Raw genomic sequence first — 22455 nt, 5'->3', positions numbered from 1 at the left:
GTGCTCCTCCTCCTCCTTCTCTCTTTTTTCTACATGGAAACCCTTATACATTTTAAAAAAAAAAATCTTACCCTTTCAAGTCAGTTTATTTCATGGCAATTATATAGTTTATTCCCCCAAAAATCTTTAATTCCTTTCTATCATCCGCGTGGTATACTTTCACTTCCAAACTTGCCCTAATATATATATATATATCTTAAAAGTTACAAGTTACAGTATTGTGGTGAGTATTTTGTTACATTCAAGACATCAAAATTATTAAAAAAACATTAATTTATTATTTTTTATAAAAAAAAAAAAACAAAAACAAATACGCATAAAGAAACGCATGCCTAAAGACATTCTTCAAAGACAGCAATAAAAAAACCAAGAACAAATACGCGTAAAGAAACAAAAAGAAAAGCATGCCTAAAGACAGTTCTTCAAAGACAGCAATTAATTTGCGATTTCATATCTTCAGGAAAATAAAAAATGTTCAGAGGTGGAATTTTATCCCTTCTTTCAGCCAATTTAATAAAAAAAAAAGGAGAAATTATTAACAAGAGAATCTAAGAAAACCATAGTTTCCTGAAGTTATAAGATTTGGTGGACAAAGTTTCTATAGAACAAAAAAGAAAACACCTTTCCAAACAGCATGTACACTGTAAACCGTGTTGAAAAGGAGCCGAACAATAAATGTGTATTTATTATCCAATAATACAGTACATTAAAAGTTTCTCTAGCATATAATGATGATTGGATTCTAATGTTTAAAATATATATACTGCACCTCCAATTCTAAATAAACTGTGTTGAAGTATTTCGTGACAACAATTCCTTGTTCGACCAAAGTCCTCCAGGGCAGGAGACTCTTCATTCTGTAGTTCGGTTGTTTCCTCCTAGGTTAAATAGACAAAAAGAAACTAGGAATGCCTCATTCAGATAACACACTGTAATCTAGTCCCTTAATTGTTTCTCGGCGCCACACTGCATTAGTGGGATCAAATCGGAGCTCCCATGTAGGCCAGTAGTGTAGATCTTGCTTTAATGTCAACACTCGCGGCTTCCCATTCAGGTGGACAGTCTTTACACGGACAAACTCTCCATGCCCTAGCTCCTGTTAAATAGTAATAGCATTTGCGTGATTCTGTATGATTTAAAACGCACTGGAAAGCAATAAAATTTATGTTGAGCAGATATACCTTGGTAACATTAAGGAAGGCGTCTAAATCAGGCGTCGGTTTTCCATTGATTTCAACAATCCATTGAAGAGCATATAGACCATATCTGTGTACCGGGCTTCCATGACACCACCTAATGAAACCAAAGAATTAGCCAGTTCCGACTACTACAAAGGCTCACAGCCATTGGTCCAAGACAATAAAACGGCCTAGTTCAACATGCCTCCTGGCAATTACTGTATGGTGAGCAATACTTTCTAAATAATGCTGTTCTAGAGAAAGAATGAATTATAGAGAAAACCAAAGTAAAATTGAGGTATTTCATCTCTAGTCTCAACTATCTAGATTCCCAGCACCTATAACTCTCTTTTTTTCAGAAAATTTACAGTTCTAAACTCCACATTTCCATCTTTTCATGGTGATTCCCTTTTATGCAGAATCTACATGGGCCTACTCCAGCATCTGAATCTTATTTTTTTGCCAAGAAAACATTTGCGACTTTAAAACACGACTCAAATTAGCTGAGTCTGTCAAGCCATATTACCAGTCTGGAACCCACATGCAGCCACGCCCAGTCAGGACCATTTCAATTTAAATTAAAAGATATATTAAACTGGCAATAACAGGATGCCTCCTATCATGTCAATGTTACTACCAATTTTTTCTCAATATCACCAAAACAACAAAGAAAAAAAAAATTGTAGCTGAAAGAGAATCCTTACCTTGCCACATACACGCCATGACCTTCTTCTGGAAGAAACCCAAGGGCACGCACTGCTGGATGAGAATCCTGAACTATACACCCACACCAATTTATTACACGTGTTGTGCCATTCCCATCCCTGACATCTGTTCCCACAATAAGATCAATTTCACGTCCCTGACAAACCATAAAGGAGAAAATATCACATTAATACCAACAAAGGCAAGAAAAGCATTTACAATTGATCAGGATATATAACAATATGGAGAAAACACTGAACCACATGTGGATGGATATCCATTTGCTTGCCTGTCGAAAGATAGTCAGTTTGAGCTTTCCATCATTGTCACTACACCTGTCCAATGCTTGGCAAGCATTTTCTATGTCACAAAAGCAAGTAACTGGCTCTTTGTCCACCGCCAAAATCATGTCTCCTTGTTCTAATAGATTTTCAGCTTTTGATCCAGCCAAACAACCTTTGACACGTAAAACTTGTCTTCTAACTGGATCTTTCTTGACAAGAGCCTGTAACATATGATCAGCAATATTGAATAACAACAATGACAACATAGCCCATGACCTACATCATATATCCAACAAATATGTATGTTCAAGTAACCTTCCAAAACACTCATCTAGCTCAAAAATCTCATTAAATAACTAAGCAGTAACTTATTCAAAGGACAGCAAACAGAAATATCAACAGGCACTAACAAGAAATGAAGAAAACGAAACAAGCTGATATGCATGATCTTTCACAAAACCTAGCAAAATGTAGAGCAAACTATAAAAGTAGGTAAACTTAATCAGACAACCAGTTATAAGGCCACCAAATGCCGCACTGCTTGGGTTCTGTACATCACATAGTCTAATGAAAATAAGGCATCATTACTCTAAATTGATAATATCCCAGGGTACCATAATCATTTTAATGATTTCAGCTATTTCCTCCACGAATTCATGTTAAAGGAGGCTCAATACATGATAAGAATATCAAAAGATTTCAAAGCATTTCAAAGGGGAGAAAAAGGAAGGTATTCACATTTCACAGAGAGGAAAGGAAATGCAGAGAAACAACAAAGACAACAAAAAACAGTGTCTAGATGATAACATACTTGGACCCAGTGATCGCTCAGAGCAAAACTTCGAGCTTTTGAAAGCAAAGTTGGATAAAGCTCAACCTCTAAAATCCTGACAAGTGGCATTGGCCTACTGACACCATTTATCAGAAGAGGTGGTCCCTTTGCACCATTTATGATTTTATCAAGAACTTGGCTTACAGCATAAACAGGGATGCCTCTAACAAACTGATGATCTTCTGACGTACTACAACCAAATTTCAACTGCAATCAAGAATGCAAGACAAGAGAAGAAAAAACATCAGAAAAACACTGCAATAAGGAATTGAATTGTTGAAATTAAGTTACTAGTTCAAGGATCATTACCTGAGTTGAAAAGCTTCCCCATATGGCTTGAACCCTTCCTTGCTCATCAGTTAGCACACCCGAAAATGAACTCCCAAAATCTGGAACAGAGTATAAAATTGAGACATCCACTGCAAACTGATGCTACTTTTAGAACAAACTTCATCTACACCCTTACCAGTATCGAGTTCAATGACTTCCATATTTGTTGCTCTATATCGTGGACAATCAGCTGAGCTAATATTCAAAGCAGCATAAGGATTGGTCACAATGGATTTCCTAGATGTCGCATGCAGACTCCTATTTAACCCCACAAGGTAGACAGAATCCCCGCGGTGTAATGCTGGCTCTGTCTCAAAATTCATTCATGCACACTGGTCATTAAAAATGATCAAGTTTTCATATAAACAAAAAATGGAATACCTGGGAAAAAAAATAAATCCCACCACCTCAAAACTAACTAAACTAAGAAAATCCCCTTTTCTGAAAACAGTGAGAAAAACAGCATCCATTGCTAAAAAGGGAAGGAAAAGGGAAAAGAAAACATTGTTCAGGCCATATCATTTTCAAAGAAGCTCATTATAACAAAAGATGTCTGATAAAAATTTTGGCAGTGAAAATTATATCAAGTCTACAGAAATTCTCCCTGAATTTGAAAAAAAATAATAATGCATTCACAATACAGTGAAGGATAGTATTGAAGAAAAAATGCAGGAAGTCAACCTACCAGGAAGCAATTCAGCAGCACGAACCAATGAGGCACCAACAGCTCCTAGAGCCGAGGGGTCATAAGCAACAAGAGCATAATTGTGAACAGGATGGAGAAAAACCACCTGGAATGTAATGTACAAATTAATCCTAATAAAATAAACCATTTATGGCTTTCCATACATTTAACTTCTTTAAAATTTACCTCCCCAGGGATTTCAATTGGAAAAGCAGCGAAGGATAGCATCACATCTGATGCAGATATCGCAACAGTGTTCCTATCCACTGCAACTAATCCCAAGTCTTGAGAATGATAAACAATCACACCAGTTCCAAAAAAATGTTGTGAATGAACACCATCAAGCATTATTGATTGTGGAACATGAACCTAAAAGTACAAACATAAGTTTGTTAAGATTGACTCTCGTAACAAAAGTAAAACAGAAAGAAAGTGAATGGCTAAGTTGACAATTTGACAGCATTGCCAATGAAAGACTGCTGGTTCTGAACAAAAAAGAAGCAACGATATAGAGGCAATTAAATTAAACGTGTATAAACAAGGGAAAACACAAAATGAAGATGGCTTGTGAACTTCAAGAGGCAAATCCAGAAAATAGAAGCTTAATTGTAGCATTGGCCATTGGCATGATCCTTTTAGGTTTCTATCAGAGAGGAAACAAATAATCTAGGTTTCACACTAGACATTCAAGAGTGATCACTGATAGTATATCTTCACTGATACCTATCACTTATGCAGGAAGAACTGTTACACATGTTGCTTAATCAACAGTTCAGCACAGTAGCTTATGAATAGAGGTGGCTTACAAAAAGTCTTCTGAGGAAATATTGAAGGTAACATCAGTATATTAAGGTAACTGACAAAATGACCAGTTCATTAAAGACAATTAGAACCTCAGGTTTTTTACCTCAAACATCACAAGCGTAGGCTCTATCACACTTTCTGCAAATGAGGCATTAGTTGTCACTGTCATTGCACCTTGATAGTCTCTTGATACTTCACTTTCCATGGTACTTGAATCGACTGACTTAACTTCTCCAGGTTCAGACAAGGAACAATCAGTAACAGCAATTCCGTTGGCAGACAAATCTGATACCCTCCGTTTCTTTGTTCCAACATCAGATTCTTCCCGAGAATGTGGTTCTTCAGAAGAATGGTCATCACTTGATTCCATACAAGTAACACCATCAGCCAACTCTAGGTTGTTACCTAGATTTACATGTTCCACATGAGTTTCCTCACCACTTGGGAGAACAGTCTGGCTTGTTACGCTTTGTCCCTTATATTTAACAGCAGATGATAGCTGCAGGGAATCAGGCTGTATAGCAGGCTTTGCTGTCCATAAACCAGAGCTGTCATCACGAGTATATATCTGTGGAGGGGCATACCATTCATGGCGGTCGACTGTGACAAGGACAGACTGCAAGCATCATAGTAATCAAGAAATGAAAAAAAATACCTAATACAAATTATATTTGCAATGATGCAATGACTGAACAGCCAAAACTGATTTTATAGTCCTTGCATCCCAAATCATGTTTCCACCTTTCTATTTATTTTTTACCATTTCATACAATTTAAAGGAATTCTTTTACTTTCCAATTTACTCACATGGAATGCAAGTATGAAAGGATAACTTTGCAATTGATTTCAAAGTAAAGAAAGGGTAATGGTGGAAACCAATAATATTTCCAAAACATATGAAATAGTCAAGTTGATATTTTTCAAGATATTATCTAAAACTAGACGATTGTTTGGAACAGAGAGAGTTTAAATAATAACAGTCCTTGATCAAAATTCCACAAAATCCAGAGCATTGACTCTTAAATTTACTGACCACCATAGATTCAGCACTAACATTATATGATCAGATAATGTTGATTCATCCAAGAAAAAAGGAAATCAGTTTACATTTCATTATTTTCCAAACTATTAAGGTCATGTGCATACGTTCACTTTGAAAAGGACAGCAATGGTTAACCATCATATACCTTCCTTCGATGACGATCTGTGTAACTTATATATTCTAAGGGCACTCGAGCACCTCTAGATAGCTTCGACAGAACTGAGATTAGCTCATCGAGTTGAGATATCTCCTCACCCGCAAACTTCTTAATGATAGCATGGCGAGGAACTCCAGCTCTAAATAGCATGTATCTGCAATGAGTAATACAATAACATCATTGAGTAAAATGAACCAAAAGTTGAAGCCCAACTAATTAAAGGGAAAAGAATTAAAGAAAATAAAACCTTTAAAAATTCAAATCTCAGTATAAAAAATAAAGAGAATGATGCATAGAGTAAATCATTCAAGATTCTAGGTTAGGAAACACAAGCCCCATAAAGTCACTATAAATCATAATAGACTTTTTCTCTCTGGTAAATCATTCATCAGGCTAGAAAATGCTTCTCTCAGCGTATCAAATCATCATAAAAATCTTTCTTCTCTCTTAAATATCAAATAAATGCAGTAGAAACATATTAAAATGTCCAGCAAACCAATCAACAACATAAATTCTATGAACCCAAAAAAGAATTGACTTACCCAGGTTCTGAAACGTACACCAAGCCACAATGGAAACGGAAATTTCTTGCCTGTTTCATAAAAAAAATTTAAGGTATTAAGATGATGACATGATGAGCTAGAATGAGCACGGTGATCCAAACGAGGACATTTCCATAAAAGGAAACAAATCTGATCACTCAATCCAGTTAAGTATGATGGAAGAATGTCAATCAACCAAGTTGAAGGCAACAAAATAGTTAGAATAAAGGCATGCACTCAGAAAATCCAACATGGTTAGGACGGTATGATTTTAAAAAAGCAAGAACAAAGTTTTGAAGGAAATACTCTGCACAGCATAGATGAGAGCTCTCAAAGAACATCACAGGTCTAGAGTATATGCCAGGAAGCCAATCATGCTTAGCCCGGCACTACCCCAGGTAAAGAGTATCCAGAGAACCTGAGGTAATATATGGTTAAAAATTTTCAGCTATTTTAAGAAGGTTTAAAGTCCAGCCTACCTGTTGGTAAGATAGAGGATGAATCACTGCACCACTGACTTCTAGGAAGTAGTCAGGGGTTATTGAATGTAAATCCTGAACCTGAAGCAAAAAGGGAAACTAAATTAACTTATTGTAATGATGAAAATACAAATAAGCTTAAGAGAAAAGGGCAATACCAAGAATTCAAGCAAAGGCCTACTACTACAAAAATATTCATTCTCAAACAAGCACATAAAAACAAGATTTTTTCCTCCAACTTTTCTCAGAAACAGGACGACAAACATCTATAAAATCAAAACCAACTTACAAAGATGCATGTTGACACTCGAATGCCAACGATGGACTCCAAGAGAAAATTGACATTAAATGTCATTTAGAATTCCAATCCTTTGCACCAATCTCGAATTTCAATTTTTTTAATGTCAATATAAAATTCTGCTTTAATTTTTGGCGATGTTTGCATTGATTTTAAGTGCTCTGACACCAATAACGGGTGCATGTAATAAAAGAGAGGAAAACATGGAGATTCTATATATTTCATGAGTGAAACAAGCAACATTATGTGTCCTATACAATTTACCATGAAACATTACTTTATGCCAGTAGTTCCATAATTTGATCTGGCATTCAAGCACCTCTCATGCTATCTAGTAGCTCTCATGTGCGCTTCTTGCTGCTAGTGGCTATTAGCCTTATAGGAGCGTATCAAAACTGATATACCAGCAATAGCCACTTCTCCAAGTTTAAGGACACTAGATAGCTGATCTGTCTAAAAAATTCCAGTATTCCACTCTGAAACCAAGTGGATTTTTTTCTTTGGAATCCAATGAGTTACAGTCCATTGAGACCCCCTTAAAACTTTTGTTCCTCTAACAAAAGAAAAGGCGCCGTAAAACTTGTAAGCATAGAGAAGCTATAGCTACAGGGTAAAAGTAGTCTCACCATTAAGTTCACAGTCAATGACGTGCCACCCCTCTCAATCTGCAACACAATTTTCTGGTCAACGCTGTCATCGAGCAAAGTCTCCAGTTTCAGAAATTGTGTAACCACCTACAGCACATGGAAATATAGTATAAGAGTACATGAGAGAGAGGGAGGACATTGATTGCGGTTCAGGAGATATAACATTAGAATACCAAATAATGTCCAGCAATTAGAATACAACCACTGCTGTATAGAAATTAAAGCACCAAAATAATATGACTAAACTCATAACTCACTTCTCCATTCACACGAAAAAGGATATCCCCTGGCTCCAAATGTGTATAAGCTGGGCCACCAGGCACCTGAAACATGTTAGAGATCATTATATATGCTTCATTCTAAATCCTTCGCTTCAACAGTTGAGAATATAAAGAATCTGTGCTCACCACAGAGTCGACGACAAGCATTCCAGTTTCTTCAAGTGGTGATGCATGCCGCACAATCTAAAGGAGTCAAAAGTGTTGTAAGCCACTAGGAACCACTATTCTTTCAAAGAGTTACCCATTAGAACAGAAAAGTGCAAGCAACAAGAAGAACTAGTACCTGCTCAGTTTCACTTTGAAGACCCAGCCGGCGTGTCTCATCAAATCCTTTATGAACAAATGTCATCTATATCAAAAATATCTGATGCTAAATCATTCAACAGCAATTCATCCAGTATTGTAAGAAAAAGACACATAAGTGGAACCATCATTTTCTCATAATGAGATGTTCATCTCATTGTGCACAATGAGGTTCAGTCGCAAAATCAGGGGTACAGAAAAATACTTCAGACTGTAAGAGCATAATGGGAAATAACTACTAGGAGAGCTGTGCATCCATTCCAGTATCTTTATACACTACACTGACATGAGCTCAAATGGACCATACACAAGTTTTATAACAAGCTTAAAACATTCTGTAAACTATACCTGCCCAAGCATTTTGTTAGTTAGATCTCATCATTTCATATAACATCAGAAGCATTTCCAATAGCAGATATTTCTATCTTTCCACAGCCATTTTACATGAAGACAAAAGCCCAGAACAATCACTATCCAGAAGGAATCTTAAGCCTTTTGTAGTTATTGTTGTTTCGTGCTCTTAATTCCTATCCTGGCATTTAAAAAGTGATCTGCTTTTATTTCAAAATCCAGGTTTCTGTGCTAATGTGGCTAAATGGTAACAAGGCAAGCCCAAAAAACATAGTGTGCGTAAGGATGCAAATATTGCTCAAGCGCTCACAATGAAAATGTTAGCAAAAATCAGAGGTGCACATGGAACAATGTCCAACCCAAGAAAAGATTCATAGTTCATATCAGAGAAAAGTCATTCCACTTAAAGGAAGAAGTGCTGACTGGAAACAGGTGAGCAAAGGGAAAGGTTGGAAATGAACCTTTCAGATTATTTGACAAGCCATTTTAAAAGAGGGGAAAAAATCCTCAACCCCCCTAAATAGTTAAAAATCTTAATGAAAAAATGTTCAGAATTTGGTTGATAATTTTTTTTGCCTGTTTTTTCAATATCACTCTTATTGTTCCACATCAACCTCTAAGGAACAAATGTCCAACCTTCTTTCTATTACAATCAAGAATATCCAAGTCAATCTAAATGTGAGTCAAACTCCATGAGGATAACAATCAACAACAAACCTGAAGCGTACCACGAGGTATAGAAACTGCCTCCCACTTATTGGAATACGAGTTTCTTCCTTTTTGGAGAAATTCCAGTGCCCTAACAACCTGAAAGATTTAGCATATCGGGTGTTCAACTAAGATTAAGCTTTCAAAGAAACAAGCAAAAGCAACTATAGAAATAGACACAATCTGGATTCGTTTCAAATGTTACAGGCTTTCATAGACATCTGCTTATGCTCCACATTTACAAAAAGGTTAAGGAATGGAGAGGAAGTCAGAGAACACATGTACAACCATGTCATAAATTAAAATCCAATTCAATTTTCAACAAGATATGCAAACATTATAACTTGCTTTATACATTTTCTTTAAGTAATTCAGTTAAAAGATTTCGCAACCTAATAAAGCTCAAGCTCTCATTTATTTTACCTAAACCTGTCACTTATTTTAGATAAGTTGTCAACCCAAAACACATAACTAGACTTCAAAGTTAGGTGATGTTAAGAGTATGGCATAAAAGTCGAGAAATAAGCCAAAGCATAATGAAGAAAAGCACCCACTCGTTCTAATGGTAAGAAAAAAGCTGAAGCACTTGAAGACTTGCTCCCAGCATTCAAAGCAACTGCTCTGCCTTGCCAATCAATTACTGGAGAACCACTTGAACCACCCTTAGTTCCAGATGCAGCCTAAAAGTAAAGCAAAGCATAAATGGGAAAACAGTAATGATAGTCAAGATGCAAGAAATGAGATTGATATATCATTAACTTATAAAGTTTAATGCATGCTCTGGTTAATAGAAAATGGGGGCATGGTTCTTCATCACAAATCACACAACAAACTTAGCCAAGATTATCACATGCCATTCAAAACCTTATGATGTCATGACCTCTTATAAAGCAAATTACATGCCAAAAGTAATTGACACTCTAAAAAAAGCATAACAGTTAAACAATCATATAAAGAAGATGAAGCCACATGGATATTTCTAATATTCTTGACCCATGGAAATTATAAAAATTTCAGTAAAACAAACTACTCAAGATAATTTTGTCAACACTATTAAAAAAAATGCATAGCCAAACTGTAAGCCATTGTATTGCTCATATGAAGCTATGAAAGATCATCATCACAAAACTCAACCATTTCCAAAATTAAATGATATTGAACAGAATTGTTAAACTTTTTTCTAGTTCAATAATCTGCTATAGTTCATGCATATACAGTTCTCCTTCCCATTCAATCTTGCTGATTCTTGTCTGATTAATCAGACAAGATCTTAAAAATATTCTAGCACGCAGTCCCATGGTTTCCCAACAGATATTCCATCACAGTTGTAAAAAAAATCCAAAGCATAGCCGAGGTAAAATTAGACAGACAGCATGACAACATCTAGACTATTTGGGAGTCAACAGCTTCAAGCAGTCATGGAAGGGAAATTTAATGAACTCAAAAATCACTTCAACAAGCACAAATTATTTGAAGATCTTATCTCATAATTTAGTAGCATCCAAAATTAAAACACTTACTTGCATGTAGAATGTATTGAAGTCATTGTACCCATCCCTGCACCAAATATCAGTAATTGTTAGCAAAGTTCGGACAAGAAATCAACAAACTTTGACTCGTTAAGGTACAGAAACAATCTTTCACCATTATCAGATGACCTCAATTAACTACAATTTGAGGGCCTCCTATTTTTTTCTCTCTGCTCTGAATTGCACAACACTTTATATTGAAAAGGGTAGAAGACCCATTTAACTTGACATAAAATGCATGTATCATAATATATAATGCTTAAACACCAGTTCCTTGTCTATCCCTTTTCCAAACTAAACTGACCCTTAAAAGGTTTTTTCAAGTTAAAAATTAAAGTCTGTTTGTTTTTGCGTTTCAAATGCACTTTTGAAAAAATTTAAAATTTTTTTATTTTTTTCTTTGCTTCAAATTAGTATTTTTTATTTTCAGATCATTTTAATATGCTGATGTCAAAAATAATTTTTTAAAAAAAACATTATTTTGATGCATTTTTAAGCGAAAATACATCTGAAAAGCAATCGCTACCACACTCTCATACACCCCCTAAATGATGAAGCAGAAACATCAAGTGGCCAACCCACCAGTAACCACTTCAAGAGTTAAAAATCAAGGAGAACAAGAGACACACACTATGCCCAAATATGTATCATAATACAACTATTTTGGTGCCCAACCTCAAAGATTATTTGGAAACAAAATTCCAATACACGAAGAGAAACAAGTAGCATTTTGGTGTCTGAGGGAGGTTGTGGTGAACCGGTGATCATTGATGAATATAACACGAAGAAAACATCATTTTATTAACTATATCAAATAGCATTTTGCTGTACAAGTATGGCATCTGAAAGACAAATTAGGAATATTAACATACTTTTTATAGTGAGGTGCATCTCTATCCAAGCGAGCAAGAGTCCCCGCCAAAATGGAAACCTACAATGTCATCTTCAAATCAGTAAGCGAACGTTGACCACATAAGGAAATCCAACAAAAAACCATCAGAATTCAGTGAAACCAAAGATAATATGGCCTCCACAACAGAAATCAGACATGATGTAAGAAGAGAAACAAGTCATCAACACTAATATATGTAAGACTGCAAAAAAAACATTTTTTCCTTCTCTCTCTATAATTTCAATGATTCTCAGTTCTCCTCTGTATTTTCTTGTTTTTATCAATAAATCTAAGCATATACTTTTATATCTCAAAATTCAAATTCTAACTTCCAATCCAAGAAAACCAAGAATTCAGAATAAAAGTCACATCAAAATCCCCTAAATTCGAATTGAGTCAACCAAAATATACTAATTAAACAAAAAAAGTAAGAATCCTAGTCCATTCTTCCATCGCAAATGCAACAAAACACCAAACAAGTAAAAATAAATAACAAACATACAACCAATTACCTTCTCGCCACTATCATTACCAACAACCCTTATTTCCAACCCAACACAAGCAGCCTCGGGAGCAAGAGGAATCTCTTCATAATTCAAAAACTGAATTGCCCCAGGATCATACCTGAAGAAGCCAAAATCATGAACCTATACACACAAACTCACATCAAAATCACAATCTTTATCATAAATCCAAATAAAAGATAACATCTTTAAAACAGCAAAAAAACACAAATAACCATAAAAAAATCCAACGTTCAAAACAAAAAACAACATGGTCATCAGTATTTTCACTTACAGGATCTCTATATATCGGATACACAGGAATCTCCTCACGGTTCAGAAACATTGCCTCTGCCACCACAGGCCCTGAAAAAGAAATCCAAAATTCAAAAACCAAAATCAAGTCAAGCCCTAAGAAAAAATGAAAACAGGAAACAAGAAACAAGAAAATACCATACCAGCCTTGACGACATGTCGGTTAGTGAGGATAATCCCACGGCGTTTATCAACAACAAAGCCAGTAGCATAACTAGCACCAGCAGATTCGGTGTCAAAAGCACGACAAGCAGTGGTACGGAGGACGACAACGGCAGGGACCACTTTGTTAAGGGCTTTCCTCCAGTCCTCCGCCGTGGCTACGTTTTCTTTGAAAGGTGGGTCGATTTCCATGCAGAGTTCCTCTTTCATGGTTGATTCAAGACTCGCCATTTCTGTTTCTGATCCTAGCCTTTCTAGCGGGTCTCCCATTGCGTTCTTTTTTTTAGGGTTTGGAGAGTGAAATGATGAGAGTGAATTTTTTAGAGAGAGATGGGGAGATAGGAAAATGGTTTTTTTGGTAGGAAAGAACGGGAAACACCATTTTAACTTGTTTGCACCTGTGTTCGTACTTGATAATTCCTTTTCTTTTTAAAAATCAAGTGAAGTTTTATTTTTTAAAAATAAAAAAATAGAAAGGGACATATCTTTATTATCTTTATGTGACAATAATAATAAAAAAAAATTATATCAAAGAGTCGGCTTGCTACTTTATTTTATTCGGGGCGGGCTCTGCCTTCTTCTTTTTAATCATGCCTTACTTTTATCATAGTAGTGGATAATAACCTAATTCAAAGTTTAGGTCATGAAACGGATCTTTGATTTTTTTTTTATTTTTAAGAAAAGAAAACTTTGAAAACTATATTGTTTCACTTTTTCTAAAAAAATAACTTAAAACTACATCATTTTTTTTTTAAGAAAGGATCTGGGTTATTTAGCTGATATAGTTTGAGCTATGCACTAAATTATTAAGAGCATATTTAGGAATGTTGTTCAAATTATATTTTTAAAAAAATTTAAAAGTTGTTTTATTTAAAATTGAATTTATTTTATATTTTTATATTGTTTAAATAAGATAATGTTAAACTGTTTGAGAAGTTTAATATAGAGCGATTACATGCGTATTTAATATTTCATTTTAATAATTTTGTTTACAGTAAAAAGTTTAAAACATGAGATTCTAAATTGTTTCATTCTCGGATTGCTCCCAACAATAAGAGTGTGTTTGGTATTGTGGTAGCTTTTGTGGTTGTGGTTTAAAAAAAGCAGTTTAATAAAAAGTACTTTTTGTGAGATTGATTTCAAAAAAAATTGGTGTTTGGTTAAAACTGTGGTTGAAGTTGTGGTTTTAAAAAAAGCAGTTTCTTGTGTTTGGTTAAAAAACTGTGGTTGAAATTGTGTTAGAAAAAAAACAGTTTTGTATTTGGTAAAACTGTGGTTTAAATTGTGGTTAAAAAAATAATTTTTTTTGTTTGGTTAATATGGTTTGTGTTTTATAGTTGATTTGAATTAATTAAAAGGACATATATAGACACACATATATAATTCCAAAACATAGATGTTTTGTAATTATGATTACATAACAAAATGAAATATTATTATACATTAATGTACTCCTTTATTGTTCCATCAAACTATTTGCAATTCCATCGCGTACAAAATCCTTACGTGAAGGCCTTTGTGAGCCTTGAACGGCTGAAACCTGAACAATATCAGGTAAAAAGTCATCTGGAATTAAATTAGGGTTGCGATCATACTCAGAAAAAACTTCATCATCTTGCGATCTCCTTCTAATATAGTTATGTAGTGCCATTGATGCAACTACAATCTCAACTTGTGTTTTGTATGGATAAGCAGGCATGTTTTGCAAAATTTTCCACCTTTGTTTCCATACCCCAAAAGAACGTTCGATCACGTTACGTAGTGACGAGTGTGCACGATTAAACACTTCTTTCCGACCACTTGGTTGTCCACGCCGCCTAAATTCTTGGAAGTGATACCTCTCGCCTTTGTAGGGACCTAAATACCCATACTCGTTTGGATATCCAGCATCAACCAAATAGTATTTTCCTACAAATAATAACAACATGGTAATTAATAACAAAACTTAAAAAAAAATATTATATTCCTTCAATTACCAAATCTTCAATTTAGTCAAAATCACAACCTTCTGGAGGTTTTGGAAATTTGATATTGCTATTGTCAATAGCCTCCAGAAAAATACGTGTATCGTGTGCACTGCCTTCCCATCCTGCCCACACGAAGATGAATTGCATGTCGAAACTACAAGCAGCCATGACATTTTGTGTTGGTACACCTTTTCTTCCAATATATGGAATTTGATTTGCAGATGGTATGCAGGCACGAACATGTGTTCCATCAATTGCACCGACACAATTCTACAGGCAAAAAAAATATTTAGTACTCATAAACATTTATAACATATTTCATATTCATTTTAACAACTTAATTAAACAAAAATTCATCTTACCTTGAAATGTGGCATAAATCTTGGATTCATAGCAATTTCTCTTGGTATGCTCGTAAATTGTGGATCTACTGGTTTTATGACTTCCACAGCAAACAAACATAATGATTTAAGCACTTCTTTAAAACATCTACTAATAGTTTCACCTGAATGCTGAAATCGTTCCTGCACTTGTCTATTTGACGCTCCAACTGCTATTGTAAATAGAAACATTGCCACCTTTTCAATAACGCTCATTCTTCTTGACGGTTTTAAGCCATGGTGCGTTTCTAATTCAGTGCACAGACTCAACAAAGTGGTTGCATCCATCCTGAACATGTTAACACTTCGTTTCCAATGACCTCTTAAAACCTCTGTCAACCAACGCATCCCTGTATTATACGAAACCATACATGGTTCTTTATACATATAATTAATATAACACATGTTTATAGCTCCAGCTGTGCATATAATTAATTTTTTCATATCAAAATGCGTCATTAAAATAAATTCATCGTCATCATCACTGTCATCGTCACCGTCATCATCACTGTCATCGTTACTATCGTCGGCGTCGTTTCCATCACTGTCATCTCCAGCACCAGAAAATGAGGCACCACTACCTTCACAACTAGGATAATTAATGTGGTCTACAATGCGGTTCATTACATTATCATAATTGCAATCGAAATCCCCATTAAATATGTCATTAAACCGTGAATCATCCATAACTTCAATTACATGAAAACAAAAAAAAATTATATGTTGTTAATAAAAATATTTAAATAATTAAATATCATTCAATAAAAAAATATCAAATAGTTGGTGCAACATAAGTTTTTTCATACCTGTAAAGCCAAACAAAAACAGTGTTCAACTTGCTTGTATGAAATGCAGTTGAGGAGGTTTGAGAGGTTTGTTATGAAGCAAAAAAGTTCTTTGAAAGTTGGCTTACAAACAATCCTTTTTATATAGAAAAAACTCATTGCTTTTTACGTCTCTTTTACCAGCAATTTTATTCAGCTTACAATACTAGTACATTATCTCACATGAATAGACTGTAAAAATAACATATAATGTTACTTTTACAGCTAATATATTCTGACATATATTTTTTCACCTTTTGTTCTCATTATATTATTCAAGATTCCTTGGCCCACTTTTTTTTCTTTTCTTATCACCATGACAGTGCACACCAATATGTACAGAAATCATCTGAAAAGTTACAAATATTGTATTCCAAGAACTGTAACTGCAGATTCAATTGACACCTCACAAAATAAACATTATTTATATATATGAACTCCAACAGCAACGCACAAAAGAAAGCAGCATGTATTTCAACAATAGGTGACAAATCCAGCAGCTCAAACAGCAATGACAGTAGCACATACACATATATTTCATGCATTGGCTCCCATGCACACAGTAGCTAAGACAATATTCAAAACTCATTTGCACACAATAGCTAAAACAGTCATGTTAACAGCAATGAATAGCATAAAATAAACAAGGCATCAGCTTCCATCAATTCTCACTGCAGAACAGAACACAAATGCTCCTTATCACACTGCACAAGCACACAGTAGCTGCACATGGTATCTCAATTACTTGCAGCTTTCTTATCACCATGCAGCACACATCAACTCACAGCAAAAAAAGAAAACAAACAAATATTCACACAGTAGCTGCACATGGTATATCAATGAATACAGCTTTACACATAAGGCAGCAGCTCCCATCACCTCACGGCAGAAAAGAAAACACACCAACATTTCACACAGTAGCTGCACATGGTTTATTACAATTATAGATGGACATACAAGGCAACAAATCCCATCAACTCATGGCATAAAAGAAAACAAACAAGGTTGCACATGGTATATTATAATAGAACATACATTTTAACAGCAACAATAAATATTCAAAACCTTCAGGGAACAACACAGTGAAGGAAAATTACCAACAAATTCAATCCAATGATCAACCATTTAACATTAATAACAACAGAAGTGATAGTTTTAATTCATTGATAAAATACAACATTAAAAACCAACAATATCCTCATACAAGTATATTAGCTCCCGAAAAGTAGTTTAATATAAATACTACAATAAACAAATTACCGCAAATGGAAATGCCCATATATCTCAACATGAAATGTGGAAGAATACAATGACTCGGATAAACTTTGGCAATTGGAAAAAACTCATTTTTGAAACCGGCATCCCATTATTCTGCAACAATAAAATAAAATTGTATAAATACATTAAGCAAGTGAATAGTTAATTGATTAACGGTTAAGAAAATGTAATAATACCATGTCAGCTAAGCACGTTTAGTGCGTGCATACATTCGTTGCAGCCATCTCAACTTCTGCTCCTTATCACCCATACTAGCCCACATTTCTCTTTTTCTTCTTAAACTCAAATACTCTGTAGCAAAGTCGTGGAACTCATCTTCAATTGAAACTCCAGGAATTGAGTGCAGCTCGGCCATCACCTCGCGAATACTACAGCCTTCGCGATCCAAATTAATAGACGTGGAATCACTCTTAGTCGATATACTCTCAAGTAGTTGATTGCACCTTGACAGCAGCTGAATTCCAGATGTTTTCTTCTTTCTACCTCGCACATCATAATGATCTCGTTCTTTTCTTTTGTCACCGCTTTTTGTGTTGCTGCTGCTAGACATATTTATCCCTCCAACCATTCGAGCCATGTCAGTCTGGAAATCTGGAATCACATCTTCCTCCGAATCACCGCTGCCCTCTTCCAAACCATCATGAGCAATGTCGGCATTGCTTGTACCATGATCAACATCACTGTCAGCAGGTACACCTGATGAAGGAGCCCATGCATATGCTCCAGTTGCGACAATGTTGGAAAACATTCGGTCAAATTTATTTTTCAAAGACTGCTCAATACCGACATGTCTGAATTTTTTGGCTCCTCTAATTTCCTGCATATAAATTAAATCAAGTAATGAAGGATCAAGACTAGTAAAATTTTGGTGTTGGAATTTGACAACAATAAAAGAAATTGTTAGGATGACAAGGAATGTACCTGAATTTTTTGTTTCCACCACTCATCGCTAGCTGAAATTGTGCCTAATTCACTATTCCAGCCAACACCAGTTTCAGAAACCAGCTTATTCCATATCCTCCAATCCTTTTTGCATCCATCCCATTTGTTTTTCAATTGTGTTTTGGTGAATGCATGACCAGTTTGTTCTTTGAAGGATGTTATAAGAAATTTCCACCCCGTTTTATCAAAATGAGTATTAGGTCTCATTCCCATATCAATTGCCTTAATGCATATATCACAAAATATATGCACCATTTCCTTTGTCCAAGCAGCCTTATCAAAAGATTCAAGACCTTCCATGATATCTTTTAAAAAAATTAACAAAAGTTTGAAATCAATCAATGATATCAATTACATTGTGGCATATACATAAACCGTGGACTAAAACAATAATAAGACACTCAATGTTCAGCATTTATAAAAGTTGTGTGGTTAGCAACAAACATTAACCAATAAGACACTCATGTATTTGAATGAAAATGTTCCCATTAATGCGTAATGAAAACTAATTGAAACCCATTAATTTTCAACTGTTCAGAAAACTCAATTTCAGCCATGATATAATATTTGAATTATCAAGCAACACTTCATTGTCATCATGTTGTTTGGAAGCTAAAAAAGAGGGAAAAAAACAAACAGAACATAATCTATTTCTACATTCAAAGTAACCCAACTTTGTTTCGCAGCATGCAAACACACAAGAGATCTACATACATGTATTATTGACCATGTCTTGTATGAAAATCTTGTTAAAGAGATAAGGGAAATATCTAAACCAACAACCAAAAAAAAGTCAGCATTTATGGACAAGACCATCAAATTCAACAAACAAATGCATATTATGAAATGAAAAGCAGAGAAATAAATCAGTTTGTATTGTAACAGTAGGAAACTACCAACCAACAAAGTGGGCTGAGATATTTCAACTGGGAACAGAATACAATAGAGCAAATAATCCAATTGACCCAAAATTAATTTCATGGTACCTTAATTCCAATATAAAACACACGTAATGTGCACAGTAAAGAACTCTACAGTTTATCAAGCAGAAACAACCTCAATGTGCACAGTAAACAGATCAGCATGGATGCATGACATTGTTTCTAGATTAATTAATTTTAATGAAGCAGCAGCACTGTAGGCTAGACATCAACAGAAAAACAAATTTCAACAAAGAACAACACATAATTACGCATAATACAAAGACCAAACAGCAGCACAGAAATGAAATTTTTAGCTCAAGTAAAAAAAATTAAAGAACGCACATTACAGGTCATGAAGCAACACAGAAATGCAATGAAATTTGCTCAATTAAAAAAATTGACGAAGGCACAATAAACAGAAGAAAAGCAGCAACATCAAGCTACTCTTTTTAGCTTAATTCAAACAAACCAAGAACGCACAATAAACAGATCATGCAGCATCACAGAAATGCAATTTTTAGCTAAAAAAATGAAGATGGAGATAAAGGCAAGAACTTACCTCTGTCTCTCTCTTATGTGACTTTTCCCAGCACGGTTCTGCAATGTTTTTCTGCAAAAAGAAATAATGGAGACCCAAAACAGAAATGAAATTTTGAGCTAAATTTTTTTAAAAAAATTAATGATGATAAGGCAGGTACTTACGGGTCTCTCGCTCGTGTGACCTTTTCCAGCATGAAGCTGTTGGGTTTTTCTTCAATGGTAACAATGGAGGGACAGATCGGTGAAGGTTTGGGTGACAATCTTTGTGGGTGTTTGGAAAGAAGAAGGGACTGGGGAAGGATGCTCTCAGAACTGGCGTCGTCCTATACGTGGTTGTTTTTGCAAAATTTTGAAAAGGGGTTGTTGTCGGCAAGAGACAAGAGAGGGGAACAGTCTGGGGAAGGTGGAAAATGGGAGTTTGTAGATCAATGGCCAAATTGATTTGTCAATTAACCGTGCTGTGAACAATTTTTGGGTGAGGGTTACGGGAAAATTTTGTGACTGTTGGGAAAGTAAGGGGAAAGTGTCGGTGATGAGAGAGAAGAGAAAATGCATAAAAAGCAATTGGTAATTGCTTTTCAAAAACAGCAGTCCAACATTAGTTTTAGACTGGGACCCACACCAATAAAAAACGTGGTTGGTGTTAACCAAACACTATATTACAAATTTTCATTTCAACCGTGACCGTAATATCAAATCCAAACAGCATCTAAATAGTTTATTCGGATCGGGGCCACAATACGCATTTGGAATTGGTATACGAAAAACTCAGCATTCAGCGACCTATTCCACCGAGAGTAAGATATTTTTATTTTTTATAAAATAAAATTATATATATATAAGTTTTTTTAATATATTTTTCTAGTTTAAAACATCTAACTTCAAATAAAAAAAATTTATATATCCATGTAATCAAATAATTAAAAAATTATGTGTATAAATAAATAAAATAAAAGGTCATTAATAATATCTGAAAATAAAACTTGAGAAATCAAAAGATTAGTGTAGATCAAGATATTTAATCTCAAAAGACATGATATTTACTCTATTGTGTTTGCTAAATTTTTTTTATTAAAATAACCTTTTTATTTAAAAAACGATAATAGTAATAGAGACACAAATTAAATTAATCAAATAAAATAAAAGAGAAAAAAATATCATGTAAGGTTGCACATCTTATAAATATCATTTAAAAATAATTATTTTTATTTTAAAAAATAAAGTTCATTCATATAAAAGATAAAAAAAATTATAGAAGTATAAAAAAACTCTTCAAATTTAAATATATAACTAAAAACTATTTATCATTTAAAAGAGATTCTCCAAATAAAATGAAAGAGAGAAGGGGTATTAATATAAGTATAAATTAAAAAAATTAGAGAATTCGGTGAATTATAAAATAATTTAAAAATATATATATTAATATTGATGGTTTTTAATTTCAATATTATAAATTTAACTACTGTTATTACATTATAAAATAAATAATATTTTATAGAAAATATTTTTTATTGTTCCATTAAACCATATATAATTTCATCACGAATGAAATACATCCGACAAGGTCTACAGTTTTCTTGGTTTCTTAAGCGCACAACAACATCAGATAAAATATAATCAAGAACAAAATTGAGATTGCGATTAAATTTTGCAAATACTACGTCATTAAGTGATCTCCGTCTAATTTATGTAGTGATACTTTATAATGTTAAACACTAGTTTTTCGAATAAAACACAATTAAAAATAAAAAATAAAAATTTTTTATTTTATTTTACAGAATCGGATCCAGTTTAATGTATTTAGTTATGGATAGGACCAGATTCAATTCAATCAAAATAATAAAAAAATAACTTAATTGTTCACATAAATAATAAAGAGTAAATTATACTATTATACTATTCACTGATCACTTAAATGAATAGTGGAGAGTGATTCACTCTCCATGAAAAGAAAAGAAAAGCAGCATTGGGCTACTTTTAATGACCCTGTGTTTTAAACACAATTAATAATGAGGTTCATTTAATAATATTTTATTAGTTATTAATTTTTCGTGATTTGTTTTTTTTTTTAAAAAAACCCAAGAAACAAACAGGCTCAACTCTCTTGGAGCCCATTCACCCTGGTCAAATCCAGCTAACTTGCTGATTGATTTTGATCTGGCTCGGTCGTGATTATTTCAGTATTCCCAACAAAGGACAAATTCACGGGGTGGCTTATAGTTTTTAGACTCCCTCAGAAAATTAATCTAGGAAAACACATAGTTATTTCGGATTAAACTGGGAGTCAACAAGTTAATTTTTTGAAAGAAACAACAATTTTATTAGTGTTGATTATCGAGAGTATATTTAATATTATGATAATAATAATTTTTTAAAATATTTTTTATTTAAAAATATATAAAAATAATATTTTTAAATTTATTTTTGGTATCAGTGTATCTAAATAATTTAAAAATATATATATAAAAAAATAAAACAAAGAAAAAAATAATTTTTTAAAATTTTTTCAACGCTTTAAAATATAAAACAAACAAACTCAAAAAATCCAATTAAATCAACAAAGTTTTGTTTAAT

The 22455-nt window shown here is 33.9% G+C and overlaps 3 protein-coding genes across 3 annotated transcripts; all 3 read right to left on the bottom strand.

Moving 5' to 3' along the window:
• Window positions 1–653: 653 nt before the first annotated feature.
• Window positions 654–13421, bottom strand: LOC133671173 (protease Do-like 7). The gene is made up of 24 exons (XM_062091832.1): window positions 13009–13421; window positions 12846–12916; window positions 12560–12694; window positions 12028–12086; window positions 11147–11183; window positions 10181–10306; window positions 9636–9725; window positions 8548–8613; window positions 8391–8447; window positions 8241–8306; window positions 7963–8070; window positions 7039–7119; window positions 6560–6609; window positions 6006–6171; window positions 4922–5434; window positions 4201–4383; window positions 4015–4120; window positions 3466–3636; window positions 3309–3388; window positions 2979–3206; window positions 2173–2388; window positions 1883–2040; window positions 1182–1293; window positions 654–1096 (listed from the first exon to the last, which is right to left on the bottom strand). Exons 1-24 carry the CDS (start codon window positions 13295–13297, stop codon window positions 914–916), a joined length of 3351 nt encoding a protein of 1116 aa, XP_061947816.1. The 5' UTR covers window positions 13298–13421; the 3' UTR covers window positions 654–913.
• A 1062-nt stretch (window positions 13422–14483) lies between these two features.
• Window positions 14484–16061, bottom strand: LOC133670832 (protein ALP1-like). Its single transcript, XM_062091432.1, has 4 exons — window positions 15860–16061; window positions 15357–15724; window positions 15033–15264; window positions 14484–14935 (listed from the first exon to the last, which is right to left on the bottom strand). Exons 1-4 carry the CDS (start codon window positions 16059–16061, stop codon window positions 14484–14486), a joined length of 1254 nt encoding a protein of 417 aa, XP_061947416.1.
• A 1599-nt stretch (window positions 16062–17660) lies between these two features.
• On the bottom strand, window positions 17661–18718 carry LOC133670831 (L10-interacting MYB domain-containing protein-like). The gene is made up of 2 exons (XM_062091431.1): window positions 18398–18718; window positions 17661–18293 (listed from the first exon to the last, which is right to left on the bottom strand). Exons 1-2 carry the CDS (start codon window positions 18716–18718, stop codon window positions 17661–17663), a joined length of 954 nt encoding a protein of 317 aa, XP_061947415.1.
• Window positions 18719–22455: the final 3737 nt, after the last annotated feature.

This window comes from Populus nigra, chromosome 13, assembly GCF_951802175.1.
Source record: "Populus nigra chromosome 13, ddPopNigr1.1, whole genome shotgun sequence".
Taxonomy (NCBI): domain Eukaryota; kingdom Viridiplantae; phylum Streptophyta; class Magnoliopsida; order Malpighiales; family Salicaceae; genus Populus; species Populus nigra.
Note: the sequence above shows the minus strand (reverse complement) of the source record. Positions and strands in the feature narration are given on the sequence as shown.